Source organism: Chenopodium album, chromosome 18 (genome assembly GCF_948465745.1).
Source record: "Chenopodium album chromosome 18, dcCheAlbu1.1, whole genome shotgun sequence".
In the NCBI taxonomy this organism is placed as follows: Eukaryota; Viridiplantae; Streptophyta; class Magnoliopsida; order Caryophyllales; family Amaranthaceae; genus Chenopodium; species Chenopodium album.
Genome location: NC_137851.1, coordinates 42,900,745 through 42,917,052, shown reverse-complemented (window position 1 = coordinate 42,917,052; position 16,308 = coordinate 42,900,745). Strand labels below are relative to the sequence as shown.

At 37.4% G+C, this 16,308-nt stretch overlaps 1 protein-coding gene across 1 annotated transcript; it reads right to left on the bottom strand.

Moving 5' to 3' along the window:
* Nucleotides 1-15,106: 15,106 nt before the first annotated feature.
* On the bottom strand, nucleotides 15,107-15,802 carry LOC145592172 (uncharacterized). Its single transcript, XM_081648632.1, has one exon. It carries the CDS (start codon nucleotides 15,800-15,802, stop codon nucleotides 15,107-15,109), a length of 696 nt encoding a protein of 231 aa, XP_081504758.1.
* Nucleotides 15,803-16,308: the final 506 nt, after the last annotated feature.

Genomic DNA, 16,308 nt, shown 5'->3' with positions numbered 1-16,308 from the left:
GATAATTAACATCTTTTAGAAACTCATAGAAGCTTCTAATTAAATCCTAATTAGTTTAGGAATGGGATTAAACCTTTGGACCCTCCACATGATCATTGGGGCGTAGGTAAAATCCGGTTTGGGTCCGGTTTAGTATTTTGGCCATAACTTCCTCATTATTCATGGGAATTGGGCTTATAATATATCGTTGGAAAGGTCTTTTCAAGCTTCATCCAACTACACCATTATTGGACCCATATCATGGACTAAACTAAACTGGATTGGCCGTTTTCATAAATAGAGTATAAAAAGAAATATTTTCAAAAACAGAAAAAAGAGATATTTTAATAAAAGCATCCTCATCACTAGACTTTTTACACTTTCGCTTTGTTCGATAATCAAATGATATGAAAGGTATTCATCACTGGGTTTGGTTTTGGGGAGACACATTTGGGTGTCTACAATAGGGATAAAAATGCATCTCTTAATTCACAATAAATCCGAATGAAAAGCTAAAATCTATACTACATACTAAAACCACTTTTTTAATTATTTTTTTTTATTAATCTACCTTGAAAATAATAATTCTAGTTAATAATTTCCCAAAATTATTTATGACAACACTATATCCTATGAACTTAAATATTTTAGTTATTTTTATATATTTTATCCATCTACTATATATCATCATATCAATAGTAGAATACTTCGAATTGTTTTTCTTAAAATTCTATTTCTCCTTATTATACATATTTTTTTTACAGGCTCTTTATCAAATAATTTTTTAGAAAAGATATTGTATTATTTCCTAAGCCGATTTTTTTAATCAAATAGCAATCAAGCACCAATTTATATTGAGTAAATCGCTAGATTTTAATTTATTATATGTATTAATTTAAAAATCCGACAAGCATAGCTCGGGTATTACCTAGTTGATAAGAAAAAACTATGTGTAGTAGAAGTAATTTTTTTGATAAGAAAGGCAATATTATGTTACTCAAGGAAGCTTAAACTAGCAACCTTGAAATCCATAGTTTGAAACAAAATAGGTGGGGGCTGCCAAGAAGCAACAGAGGAAAATTAGCAATCAAGGCAGCTAAAATCCACCAAGCCTGCGAGATACGAAAACTAAAAAACTGAGTAAAAAAAAAAAGAGCTGAACTAGGAAAGCTATAGTGGACATAGGCCTTGTTTGGCAATTGGCTGTTTAACTTGGCTTGTTGTACTGGCTGTTAGTATTGGTTGTTTGTAGTGGTTGTTTGACCATTTGGTGTATAAAGTTTGGTAAAATCAGCTGTTAGCTGGTGGCTATAACTATAAAGAATGACCTTAAAGAACATTATTATGTGCTCTTATTTATTTATTATAAATATTATTAATTACTAATTGCTAATTTCTTTATTTTAATTATTATTTACTAATACAAAATACTAACTATTAATTAATAATTTCTAATTATTAGTTATTGATTATTAATTATATATTATTAATTACTAACTAATAATTATTAAGTACTAATAATTATTAATTATTAATTATTAATTATTCACTATTAATTATAAATTAATAAATTTATTATTAATTACTAATTACTAATCAATAATTAATAATTAATATTTAACAATTATATTAATTATTAATTAAGGATAAAGAAGTAATTTATTCAATGAAAAGCCAAAAGCCAAAACTAATAAAGTAGTAAGACTAGTTTTTTCTTTTTGGCGGAAAAGCCATTTACCAAACATGTATTTTGGCTGTTTGATCAAAAGAAAAAGCCAAAAGCTAAAGTAAAAGAAAGCAAAAAGTCATTTACCAAACAAGGCCATAGTGAAGCCAATAGCAGGTCCAAGGAAGAGAGCAACAACAAAGAGGTTAGCTTCCAGTGATGAAGGGTAAAGAGGTGGTCAATTCTTCTATGTACGCCTTAGTGAGCCGAGGATGAGAGAAAAAAATGGTAGGCAGGGTCATAATCAACTTGGTTCCTACCAATTTCAGCAAGGCCGTGAGCTAACCTGTTTGCTTGACACTTGACATGGAGGATGGTAGCACTACATTCCTTACGAAGGAGCTGAACCACATCATTGATAATGTTGGATAGCTCGTGATCCATGTAGTAGAAAGGGTTTTCTAGCATGTACTTGATAGCCTGAGCATTTGTCTCTAGTTCAAGAAAGTGTATTTTTCTTGCCCAGGCAGTGGTAAGCCCCTCCTTTATAGCAATGAGTTCAATTAAATATGGCCCTACGGATGAGAACCCATGCACCAGAAGCTCCTAAACTGACCCAAGATATATTCGTGTTCAACTTGTATTAACCTGTTTGAGGAGGAGACCAAACTCTAGGAGAATCACTAGAGTTGGAAGTCATGTCTTCAAAGACCACCTTTGAAAGGTTTAAAGTAATACCGTAGTCCAATTGAAATTTGTTAAAGCAAGAAAGGAAGGCATCCAACTTTTTATCATAAACCATTTTGTTTCTAACAGACCAAATATGCCAAAGGGCTATGCAAAAGATGATTTTCCAAGTTTTATCGAAATTCATGTTAAAGCTTATCCAATCTTCAAAGTGGGAGTTATAAAAAGTGGCTAAATTAAAATCAGTTTGATAATAATTTCCAAAGATGAGGGCCCAAAAAACTTTAGAAATAGAACAATCTCTAAATAGGCGGATAAAATCTTTGATGGGGGAGGAGAATCTAGTAAAAATTGATAGGAATAGTGTCCTTTAAACAAGTGTATTATTCTGATAGAGGGTTCAGAATTATTAGAAAGCTAATTATTCAGTGAGGCCAAGTGATCGAAATGCCTAGCTGGAGGCCGCTTCCGATTAGTAATATAAATGCATAATTAATATTACAGCTTAATCTTGATTGAACCCTTCGGGTTACACTCAATCAAGTCACCAATCCGTGACGACGAATTAATCCGAAAGGAATTAATGAGTCATTAGAGTATTATGAGCAAAGACGTCGGATATCGAGCTAGGAGCATCGAAACCGAACATCTCAAGTCGAGTCGGAATTGTGAAACGACGAGACGGTAAAATCAAGCAATCAACAAGTAGTAAATACCCCTAGCATCAGAATGCCTCGAGCAAACCGAGTGCTAGGGGCATGGCTGCTAGCATGGGCGTCGCACCAAGCCGAGGTTGCTAGCAGCGCTGGCTGGTGCGAGGCATCGCATGCTAGCACGCCAGCATCGCTAGCAAGCTAGCAGCGCTAGCAGGCTAGATGCATGCTAGGCCTTGCTAGCGCTGCTAGCGATACGCGCAGCATCTTGGGCCCAGCAGCCCACAAGCATGCGTACCGTGCTGGGCCAAGGCAGCAGGCGCGTGCCAAGCTGGCAGGCTCAGCCAAGGGGGCCAGACCTCCAGCGAGGCAGCCTTGGCGCCCAAGGCTAGGCGCGCCAGATGGTGCGCGTGGATAGGGCCGAGCATTTGGGTGAGGCGATTTGTGATTATGCTTGGGGAGGAAGGAAATGGTCCCCTCCCATTGGTGTTCCTCACCTACTCCTTCTCCCTTGCTATGTCACTTGTTGATTCTTGATTGCTTTGCCTTTTTCTTTTGATTTTTTGATTTAAATTAAAATAGAAAAAGGGATTTTACCAATTCTCCCACATTGATGGGAGAGAGGAATGTTCATGGGATTTTCTCTATAAATACCAAGTTTTGGGATTTGACAAAATCCACTTTGAGTTGTGAGCTTGAAAGGATCACCAAAAGCGTGAACACTTTTGCTCGTAATACTCTAAATTCTTTTGGTCTAGCCCCGGCTAAGCTCCAGGGTAGGGGCCGTACGGGGCGTGCTTGTGGGTGGACTTCGTAGGAGGTTCTCACATTTGCGAAACTCGAGTAGTTTTTCAAGTACGAGCTCTTTAAGTAGCGAAGCACGCTTCAAGGGTAAAATCGTCTTTCTCTCTCTTTATTAATTATGTAATTAATTAATTATGTTATTAATATGCTTGTTTAGTTACATTTATTTATGTATGGGTCTCGGGGTCGGGTTTTGATTACGCGTGGTGTTAGACATCACGAAACCCAACAACGATATTGGAGCCTCGCTCATTCAAATTTTTGTAACTAATTTTCAAGCTGATTTAAAATGGCTTAAAATTCTGGTTATGCTTGCTAATTAGATTAGAAGCTCGTTTTATTTATTTTAATCTCGATTTTAAATCGAAGTTTGGCTCTAGAACCCAGATTTCGACCTAAGACTAGTGAATTTTGGGTGGAAACGTGATTCTGGAACACTTTTGGCCCCTATAGGATTGTCCAGAAGCCAAATTCTGCTCGGAAAAACTGTTTTGGAGGCTTTTTTCGTTTTAACAAAAAATTTTAAACCTTTAAACCTTGTTTGTTTAATGGCATATTAATTGTTTATTATATGTATGGTTATTATAATTAACCTACTGCATATATAAGCCTATTTTGAGCATGATTATTAAGTTATAATTAGTGCTTAAATGGTTGGCTAATTTTTCACAAATTGCAAATTAATTGCTTTGTGTGTGAAAAAGTTTGTGTTTGAAGCTTTCAAGTATTAAATTTCTAATCTTTAAATATTTTAAGTGATGGGGACTTTATATATTACTAGATTTCATGATTGTTTATTGAAATTTCTTGATTTAATCATTTATCCAAGTTGATTAAAGTCCTAAGGTTTCAAACTTGTGAATGAAATGTAATTAGTCTTCATATTGGAAGATGTAATTTTTTTTTTCAAGAATGCATAAGTTGATGTTGAAATTTTTTTTTTTTTTCGTTGAATGTTTGAATTCATATTTCCAACTTCTTTTAGTTTTATCAAAACTCATTGTTAATTTACGTGTAGTTAAATTAATTATGAGGTTAGCCCTTATCAATTTGTGGCATCAAAGTAAACCAAAATTATTTAAAGATTGGTTCTTGAAATTAATTTTTGGTTATGCACTTGAAATTGAATTTATTTGACTTAGACTTATTATTTCATTTTTGCCCGAAATTAATTCTAAAATAATTTAGAATTAATCATATATGTCACACAAAATTGGGATAGAAATCCCGAGGCAAGGGGCACGCAAACCGAAGCATTCAACCCGCACAAAATCCCTTGGCCAGCTGCCAAGGGTTGCGGGGTGGTGCCTCGATTGGGCGATGCTCGAGCCATGTGTGTGTGGGCTGGTGCGTGCTTGGTGTTACTTTTGTGCATAGGGCATGTGCGAGGGATAGCCATGGTGCAGCAGCAGCTACGGCCATGGCGCGTAGTATGGTGCGGGCTGCTTGGAAACGCCCAGCAACAGCTCGGCACGCATGGTGTGCGAGCTGCTAAGCAGCGCACAGCACATGCGTGCGTATGAAGGCTTGAGCTGCTTGACTTGGCCAACCTAAAGCACCTAAATTCTCTCGATTTTATTTTTTCGTTTTTCCAATTTAATTATTTTAATTGTGTTTAATTTATTTTAATTAAAAATGGAGGCTAGGCCTCGGGTTATGAGCGGCATTTGCAAAATTTTATTTGGCAAAATTATGGGTTTACCTGCTTAATTAATCGGATTAATTAAGTTGGATGCGGAATTTAGTAGGAGCTTCATTGTTTATTGCGTTTAATCACATAATTGATTAATAACTTGACTAGTTTTAATTAGGCGCGTTAATCAGATTAACCATCTTAATTAGTTACTAGTTTGCGCGAAATATTGCATTGTTACTTGTTTTTCGTTGTAAAATGCATGGCTCATTCACATATAGTGAATGAATGAATGGAATATATATTCTCTCACAGATTTTATGAAAATGACAACTAGTGGGGCCCGATTAGGATAGAAAATACGGACAGCGATCCGTTATGTATTTTTGTCAATCTAAATACGGTATGTGAACCGTTGCGTATTTTTGTACCTTAATATTTAGATTAATCCTAGTCGTAGTTACTAGCATTGCATAAATGATGGTGATGTCTTGAAGACGGCGTTTCTAAGAAGACGAAGCCATAAAGGTGCAATGAAGACCCTTGAAGACTTAAAGACTCAAGGGGTCATGCTAGTTGTCAAATGCATCTTTCACTTATGTTTTCGATATATATTTATATTTAAATTATATATGAATGATATGTTAGATGCATGTTTAGGGTTTCGAATGTTGCGATGATTAATTAAGTTCACTTAAATCAACCAACATAGAAACCCTAAGTCCCTAAAATACTGAGTCAAATTTTGCCATTCTAAAATAACACTTATTACCGAACTAATGAGAATTGTGATGGGCTATGCCAAAGCGAGGCATCACTATTTTCCTAGGGACGTATGGTATATACATGTTGATTTTGGTTAAACTCAACGATATCACTAAAGAGTCCTTAGATGCCGTGGCAATGGAGATAAATGTCATAAAGCATTAGATGCGACGTATTATCGAACCAAGAATAGCTTAGAGCTATTAACAAGGAGTTCCTTACCTTGGAATAATAGGTATTAAGACAAGCCAAAGCATGCTTAATCACTCATTGATTCTTTGGATCTTGGAATCGTTTTATACTCGCCAAATGGGGACAAACTTAATGTGTGGATAAAACGCTTAATAAGCTTGAAAATTGCATGAATGCTTTAAATTTCAAACTTATTGATTCATGAATGGTTTTTCATTTCAAATTCTTTCAATTGTAGAAACTTGTCTGGGAACAACCTAAACAATCAACTTTCGTTACGCTCAATTCTCGACAAGGAGAAACTGAGTGGGCTAAATTTCCTTTATTGGCAAAGGAACTTGCGTATATTTTTCATGCAAGAGAAAAAGGAATACGTCCTTGATGAGGAAATGCCCGAGACTACCAATGAAAAAGTCACTCAGGCTGCCTAAACCGATGGAAAACTGCTAATCGGGATGTCAAATGCATCATGTTGGCCACAATGTCTCCCGACCTTCAAAAGACTTTCTTTGAGAAGGTGACGACTTTTGAGATCATTTTAGAACTTCAAAATATGTTCCAAGAGCAGACTCGAATTGAAAGGTTTGAAACCCACAAGTAGATCCTTGAGAGCAAGCTCAAGAAAGGAGAGCCAGTCAGCCCACAAGTGCTCAAAATGATCGGTCTATTTGAGAACATGGAAAGGCTTGATACGGGGTATTCGACCGAGATGGAAATTGACATCATTCTCCATTCGCTGCACAAAGCCTATGATCAGTTCAAGATGAACTATAATATGCACGGCATGGAGAAAACCCTCACCGAGCTTCATGGTGTGTTGAAGCAAGCCGAGCAAACGCTCAAGGATGAGGGGAAGCATGATATGCTTATGGTCAAGAAGGGAAAGCTGTTCAAGTGCTCGGGCAAGAAGAAGAAAGGCTTTAAGGGGAAGGGTAAGAAGACCTTTCCGCCTAATTCAAAAGCTACCAAGGATCAGAGAGACAAGAAGGTAGCCTCTTCTAAATCTGATTCCGAATGTTTCTATTGCAAGAAGAAAGGACATTAGAAGAGAGATTGCCTCAAATTCAAGGAAGATAAGAAGAATGGAACCGTTGCTTTTGGATAAGGTATTTTCTTTATAGACTTAAACTTTGCTAGCAAAGCATCATGGGTATTAGATACCGGATGTGGCTCTCACCTTTGTTCTAATTCTCAAGGACTAAGGAAAACTAGAAGGCTAGAGAAGGAAGAGGTTAAACTCTGGGTCGGCAATGGAGCTAGAATTGTAGCCGTATTCGTGGGAACTCTCAGTTTGTCTTTGCCCTTCAGGCTAGTTCTAGAACATGAAAACTGTTATCATGTTCCGAACATTACCAAAAACATCATTTCAATTTCGGCATTGGACGCCAAAGGATTTGAATTTCGAGTAAAAGACAATACATGTTCATTTTATCTCGATAATGTTTTTTATGGTACTGCACATTCTGGAAATGGTCTTTATGTGATTTTTTTAGACAAATATGTTTATAATGTTAATGATACCACCAAAAGACCTAAGACCGTTGAGTCAAATCAGACATACTTGTGGCATTGTCGTCTTGGCCGCATTAACATCAAGCGTCAAATCAGAAACTTCTTCACGAAGGTATTCTTGACTCATTTGATTTACAATCATGTGAGAATTGCGAAGGATGCTTATTAGGCAAGATGATAAAGCAGCTATTCTCCAAGTTGGGAGAAAGGGCAGGTGACTTATCGAGCCTAATACACACCGATGTATGCGGACCAATGAGCACACCCGCAAGGAATGGTTATCGATATTTCATCACCTTCACGGACAACTATAGTAGATATGGATATGTTTATCTTATGTCGAACAAATCTTAATCATTTGAGAAATTCAAAGAATTTTAGAGTGAAGTTGAAAACCAGCTTGGTAAGAAAATCAAAGCCCTTCGATTGGATCGAGGTGGTGAATATTTGAGCCATGAATTCGATGACCACTTGAAAGAACATGGTATTCTTTCGAAATTGACACCTCCGGGAACTCCACAATGGAACGGAGTATCCGAAAGGAGAAATCGAACCTTGCTAGACATGGTACGATCAACAACGGGTCTTAGTGATCTTCCTATCTCTTTTTGGGGACACGCACTTCTAACCGCGGCACTAACACTGAACCGCGCTCCGTCAAAAGCTGTCGAAAAGAATCTATATGTATTATGGACGAGGAAATCTCCAAGGTTGTCTTTTCTCAAGATTTGGGAATGCGAAGCATATGTCAAAAGATTAATTTCTGACAAACTTCACCCTAAATTTGACAAGTGTTTCTTTGTGGGATATCCATAATAAAACAAGGGGTATTACTTCTACAACAAATCCGAGAACAAAGTGTTTGTTGCTCGCGATGGTGTCTTTTTGGAGAAGGAACATATTTCCAAAATGACAAGTGGGAGGAAAATCGAACTCCAATGAAGTTCGAGAGGACGAGCAACAAAGTCAAATTGACAGTCAAAGTTCTCAAACAACATCTGTTAACATTGGTCAAACTGTGCAAAGTCAAACCGACAATACAAATGCTCAGTCCATTACCCTACGTAGGTCACAAAGGCCAAGATCTCAACCAGATAGATATCTCGATGTTGTATTAACCGAGAATCAAGACATCCTTGTTATGGATGGAGATGATCCGGCAACCTACAAGCAAGCTATGACGAGCCCCGACTATCCTAAATGGCAAGAACCCATGAAATTTGAGATAGACTCCATGTTTGAAAATCAAGTATGGGAATTGGTTGATTTGCCCAATGGTTACACACCTATCGGTTGCAAATGGATTTTTAAGATGAAAACCGACAAAGATGGAAATGTATTTACGTACAAAGTTAGACTGGTAGCAAAAGTTACACGAAAATCCAGTTGCAATGCTTAAGTCCGTTCGGATTATCCTAGTAACTGCTGCCTATTACGATTACGAAATATGGCAGATGGATGTCAAAACCGCTTTCCTAAATGGTATTTTGGAAGAAACCGTGTACATGACACAGCCCGAAGGTTTTTCTGATCCAAGCAATGCTGAGAAGGTATGCAAGCTTAAGAAATCCATTTATGTGTTGAAGCAAGCAAGCAGAAGTTGGAATCTGCGACTCAATGAAGCCATAAGTAAGTTTGGTTTTATCAAGAATCCAGATGAGCCTTGTGTTTACAAGAAGGTTAGTGGAAGTGACATCTCTTTCCTCGTCTTGTATGTCGATGACATATTGCTCATTGGAAACAACATTCCAATATTAGAGTCTATAAAGGCCTGGCTTAGAAAATGTTTGTCAATGAAAGACTTGGGAGAGGCACAGTATATATTGCACATCAAGATCTATAGGGATAGATTAAATAGGATGATTGGATTAAGCCAAAGTACTTATATCGATAAGGTACTGGCATGATTCAATATGCAGGAGGCCAAGAGAGGTCACCTACCCATGTCACATGGCATAACCCTAAGCAAGAAGCAGTGTCCTAGGACACCTGATGAGCGAGAAAGGATGAATCAGATTCCATATGCTTTGCTTATTAGATCGATTATGTATGCCATGATATGTACTAGGCCGGATGTATCGTATGCTTTAAGTGCTACGAGCCTATACCAATCAGACCTATGAGAGGCGCATTGGACTGCGGCCAAGAATATCCTAAAGTACCTGAAAAGGAACAAGGATAAGTTCCTAGTGTATGGTGGAAGTAATGATTTTGTTGTTGAAGGTTACACCGACGCAAGCTTCCAGACAGACAGAGACGACTTCAAGTCGTAATCAGGATACATATTCTATCTAAATGGAGGAGCGTTTAGTTGGAAGAGTGCTAAGCAAAGCACGACTACAGATTCTACAACTGAAGCCGAATACTTGGCTGCTTCTGAAGCAGCTAAGGAGGCAGTTTGGATTCGTAAGTTCGTTGGTGAACTTGATGTTGTACCCTCCATCAAAGGTCCAGTTGACCTCTATTTTGACAACAATAGAGCTATTGCTTAGGCCAGAGAGCCAAGGGAACATTAGAAGGACTAACATGTCAAAAGGCGATTTCACATGATAAAGGAATGGAAGTCCGAGGGTGAAATCAGAATTTGTAAGATTGGAATGGAAGAAAATGTTGCCGATCCACTCACTAAACCTTTGCCTCAAGTGAAACACAACAAGCACGTTGAGGTGATGGGAATCAGGCACGTTGGAGATTAGATTTGATTTCCCTAGTTATGTGTTTTAATTTATTTCGGATATTTTAATGTAAAACACTTTGTTGAACCATTTAGTTTTCGGAATAATTTAAATTTTATGAAATTTCTATCACTCCATTTTTATTTAATTGTGGTTTAGAACTAAATAATGAGTCCATTCGATTTTGAAAATATTCAAAATAGGGTATCTAGACAATGTCTTGGATAAAGAAACACCAATTAAGTGAAAGTTGAATATTATAATCGAAAATTATCTCTAATCAAGGTCATTTAAATGTTGGACGATTAATGACCACTTGAGATTAGTGTGTAGTATGATTTATAGCAACGTTTCTTGTGCTATGAGGACATGATTGTCATAAATCATTTGCACAGGTATTGGTTTAGAACTATGCTAGATAGACCTATGGGAATACTTTAAGAGATTAAAAATCATCATAAGTATATTTCTTATTATGACTATCATAACCTTTTTCCTTGACCATGAGTATTGCAAGTTCTCTTGTTTGAGTATACATGGGGATTATAACAGCAACACTTGGGTGGCTAGGTCCTCTTAGTAAGAGAAACTTACATTACAAGACCGGGAATGTCCTCCTATTATATAAATAGGAAACATGTCTTTGTTGTTTACAAGGCCTCTCGATGAGCGAGACTGTGAAAATGCATGGCCGTGCTCAGATGAATTATAGAAATCATCTGCTTATTGACAGTCAAACTCAGATATCAAGAAACACTTCTGAACGTAATAAGGATGACGAATAATCTTACCTTATATATCATGGAGAGACATTAAGTGACATAGGAAATAGGCTATACACTGAAACCGCAAATGTCCGAGAGGAGAAGTGGGAGATTGATATGAATGGTGTCCTCCGAATAAGTGTATTATTCCGATACAGGGTTCAGAATTATTAGAAAGCTAATTATTCAGTGAGGTCAAGTGATCGGAATACCTAGCTGGAGGCCGCTTCTGATCAATAATATTAATGCATAATTAATATTACAGCTTAATCTTTACTGATCCCTTCAGGTCACACCCAATCAAGTAACCGATTCGTGACGACGAATTAATCCAAAAGGAATTAATGAGTTATTAGAGTATTATGAGCAAAGTCTTCAGATATCGAGCTAGGAGCATCGAAATCGAGCATCTCAAGTCGAGTCGAATTTGTGAAACGACACGACGATAAAATTAAGAAAACAACAAGTAGTAAATACCCCTAGCATCGGAATGCCCTTGGAAAATCGAGTGCTAGGGGCATGGCTTCTAGCATGGGCATCGCACCAAGCCAAGGCTGCTAGCAACGCTGGTTGGTGCAGGGCATCGCATGCTAGCACGCTAGCATTGCTAGCAGGCCAGTAGCATGCTAGGCCTTGTTAGCTGTTGTTGACGATACGGGCAGCATCTCGCTCCCAGCAGCCCGCAAGCATGCAGAGCGTGCTAGGCCGAGGTGGCAGGCGTGCGCCAAGCTGGCAGGCCCAACTAAGCGGGTCAGGCCGCCTGCAAGGCAGCCTTGGCACCCAAGGCTAGACACGCCAGCTGGCGCGCGTGGATAGGGCCGAGCATTTGGGTGAGGCGGTTTGTGAGTATGCTTGGGGAGGAAGGAAATGGTCCCTTCCCCTTGGTGGTCCTCACCTATTCCTTCTCTCTTGATATGCCACTTGTTGATTCTCTATTGCTTTGCTGTTTTCTTTTGATTTTTTATTTAAATTAAAATTGAAAAAGAGAGTTTACCAACTCTCCCACATTGATGGGAGAGAGGAATGTTCATGGGATTTTCTCTATAAATACCAAGCTTTAGGATTTAAGAAAATCTACTTTGAGATGTGAGCTTGAAAGGATCACCAAAAGTGTGAACACTTTCGCTCGTAATACTCTAAGTTCTTTTGGTCTAGCCCCGGCTAAGCTCTGGGGGTAAGGGTCGTATGGGTCGTGCTTGTGGGTGGATTTCGTAGGAGGTTCTCGCATTTGCGAAACTCAAGTAGCTTTTCAAGTACGAGCTCTTTAAGGTGCGAAGCACGCTTCAAGGGTAAAATCGTCTTTATCTCTCTTTATTAATTATGTAATTAATTAACTATGTTATTAATATGCTTGTTTAGTTACATTTATTTATGTGCGGGTCTTGGGGTCGGGTTTTAATTCCGTGTGGTGTTAGACATCATGAAACCCAACACAATGGGGTTATAGTTAGGAACTTTAGTAACAAGAACCGAGCTATTAGGAAGGGTTATCCTAAAAATGTTCCAAAGAAGCATTTTGTATTTAAAAGGCACCTTTATTTTTCACATAGTAGGCCAAGGGAAGTTAGCAAGAAAAGGATTTGGGGTTTTAAAGGGAGGGATAGAGGAAAAGTAAGTCAATTTGATAGTTAAAGAACCCCTCTTGTGAAGGGTCCATCTAAGCTTATCTTTAGGAGAATAAAGGGAAGGGAGAGGGGTAGCTTTGATGTTGAGGAGAATAGAGCTTGGGAGCAAGTGAGCAATAGGGTCGAGGAACCATTTATGGTTCCTTATGATACTTGAGACCCTCCAATATAATGGCCCTTGTTGTTGGAAATATTAATGTTATTATAGAGATAAAGAGGCTTAACTCCAATCCAATGGTGGACCCAAAGGGAAGTACCTTCCCCATTGCCTATAGTGATTGAAAGCCCTTTTTAAAGTAATTCTCTTCCTTGAAGAATATCTTTCCAAATGGGAAAAGGTTTTCAATGAGCAATCCATGAAATTGGTATACTTGAGATATCTCTTCAAAATAATTTGAATCCACTTATATTGTTAGGTTGGGTTAGGATTTTCCAAACTAACTTAGCCATAAAACAAAGATTCCAAATTTTGAGGTTTCTAATCCCTAAACCGCCCCTATTAATCGAGTCACAAACAACAGACCAAGAGGATCTAGGGATATAACTAGACTTATCTACTCTATTCCAAAAAACTTTTTAATGTTTTTTTTGGAGTTCATCAATAAAAGAACTAGGAAGGATATTAGTTCGCATGGCATACATAGAAAAGGAATTAAGGACTGATTTAACAAGCGTGGCCTGACCCGCTATATTAAGAAGCTTACTTTTCCATCCTTTAATACTAGAATTCATTTTTTCAAGGAGGTCATAGTAATCCTTAATTTTAAGTTTGTTAGGACTAATAGTGATGCCTAAATACTTTCCAAAAGAGGTGGTGTTTTTAATATTACAAAATCCATAAATGGATTTTCTTATGCTGTAATCCATTTTCTTTGGGAAGATGATTGAGGATTTTTGAATATTAATAGACAAACCAGAAATTTTCTCAAAATCGGTAAGAACATTCATCATAACCGAGATGTTATCAAGATTGGCTTAACCAAAAGAAAGACATCATCGGCATAAAAAAAGGTGTGAAAGTTTAATATCCTTAGAAATATTCATAGGTTTCCAAGAATTATCTTGAACCTTATCTTGGATCATGCAAGAAAGGTGATCAAGGCATAGGATAAAAATGTAGCGGGAAAGGGGGCAGCCTTGTCTAATCCCTTTGAGGGCTTGAAAGCCTTAGTAATTTGGCCATTCCAAATGACAGAGATGGAGGGAGTACAAATACATTTTAAGATAAATAAGGTTGATGAAGTTATCGGGGAAACTAAAAGACTTAAGAGTATCCTCAATAAAACTCCACTCAATACAATCGAAAGCTTTAGCAAGGTCAATTTTAAAAGCCATTATATTAATTTTTTTAAGAAGACTTGCTGAAAAAGTGAGCTACTTCTTTGATGATTATAATGTTTTCAACAATAGTCCACTTAAGGATAAAACTAGATTGGAAAGGGCTTATTAAATCGTCAATAAGCGGTTTCAATCTAGAGGTAATAGAATTGGTGATAAGTTTGTAGAGAGAGTTACAAAGCCCTATAGGTCTAAAGTCGGCCATAGTATTAGGATTTTATATTTTAGGGATTAAGCAAAGGAAGGAGTCGTTAATAGCACTATTAATAGAACCACTAATAAAACAAGATTTAACAAATTCATAGATACTAGATACAATATTATCTCAATTTTTGTAAAGAAAATGGCTTGTATTCCATCGGGGCCTGGAGAATTAATGGAATTCATGGCCATAAGATTGTTTTTAACCTCATTCGGTAGTGGGGCAGAACCAAGGTTGTCTGCCAGGTTCATATCAATAGTTTTAGGGTAAGAAAATCTAGCAAGCAAATTGCAGCCAGGTTGGGAAATGGTAGAGCAAAAAATATTCTCAAAGTATTTCCTAGCCATGTTTTTAACGTTAATCCAAACATCACTGTCATAATCATACTTTAAACAAAAAAAATTTCCTTAAGATTTTTTTAATTTTAGCAGATATGTAAAAGTATTTGGTATTACAATCCGCATACTTACGCCAATCTATTCCTGCCTTTTGAGCCCAAGAAATGCATTCAGATTGAAAATTAACATTTAGTTGGTGTAGTAGATCCTTTCAAGGTGAAACAAGAAGCTAGAAATTTGTTTAAAAAGACTACGTTGGATACCATCAATTCACTAAATTAAATTTTCTTTAATCCTAGAGGTATCACCAAAGACATTATAATTCCAATTATAGATAGTGTGAAGAAATTCATCTCTGCCTTTAATAAAATCAAAGTTATGAGCATACCAATTATGAGCAAAATAATGTTTAAAATTATCATGTTCAAGCCAAGCAGCTTTACAACGAAAAGGATAAATATCAAGGAAATTATTGTTGTACATAGAGATAAGGAAAGGGTTATGATCAGAGAAAGTTCTCGGTAAATGGGTTACTTGAGTATTAGGGAAGGTATTACGCCAACTCAGGTTTGCCATAGCACGATCAAGCCGCTCCCTAATGTTTGCCGCACCTTCTTTAGCATTGTGCCAAGTGAAGGGATTTCCACTAAAACCTAAATCCACGAGACAAGCAGCATTAGCTAACATGTTTAGGTTGCGACATTGGGAAGGTTTGAAGTTCCTGCCACCCACTTTCTCAGACGAAGATGTGAACTCGTTGAGGTCTCCAAGCACCATCCAAGGGACATCGTTAGGAGGGAGAGAGTTCTTCAAATCATTCCACAATTTTTGGCGCTCCGAAGTGGAGGAAGGTGCGTGGATTCCAGTGAGCAACACCTCATTGTTACAGGGTTTGAACTTGAAGAGAGCGTGAAAACAGTTGATAGAATACAGATTGTAGAGAATAAGATCAACTCCAGCATTACACATAAGCCAAATTCCCCTCTAGAATCGTTCGGTTCAATGAATCGTAGCCATCAAAGCCAAACAACTTGCTTACTTATAGGGCACAAACACTCTTGGCTTCTAAAATAATAAAATACTACCTCCGTTACATATTATGTGTAACTTTGGAATATTTTATATCTCACAAATAATACCTAAAAGTTTCACATATACAATATGTAACGGAGGTAGTAGGAGGTTTATGAGTGGCTAAATCCGCCTTGAACGACGCGGATTGGTTGGAGCTCATGGGTTTGTTTACATTGTGAATTTGCAAAGAATTTTTTGCTCTGTTTGAAATTGAAAGGGAGGAATTAAATTCGGTGATTTTAATTTCATTATGTGGGTTTTAAATGGGGAGATTGGTGGTTCCTGAATGGGTATCCATGGCAACGATTGGTTGTTCCATGTCCATTGCCATGTGTCCTAATTTGTCTGTGGATAAAACTGCAGTTAATGACCCTTGCACGCAAGACTCTTCAGCTGCCTGG

What these genes read in the sequence shown, in the direction of transcription:
- LOC145592172 (XM_081648632.1), bottom strand. Translation starts at nt 15,802, where the DNA reads ATGTGTAATGCTGGAGTTGATCTTATTCTCTACAATCTGTATTCTATC.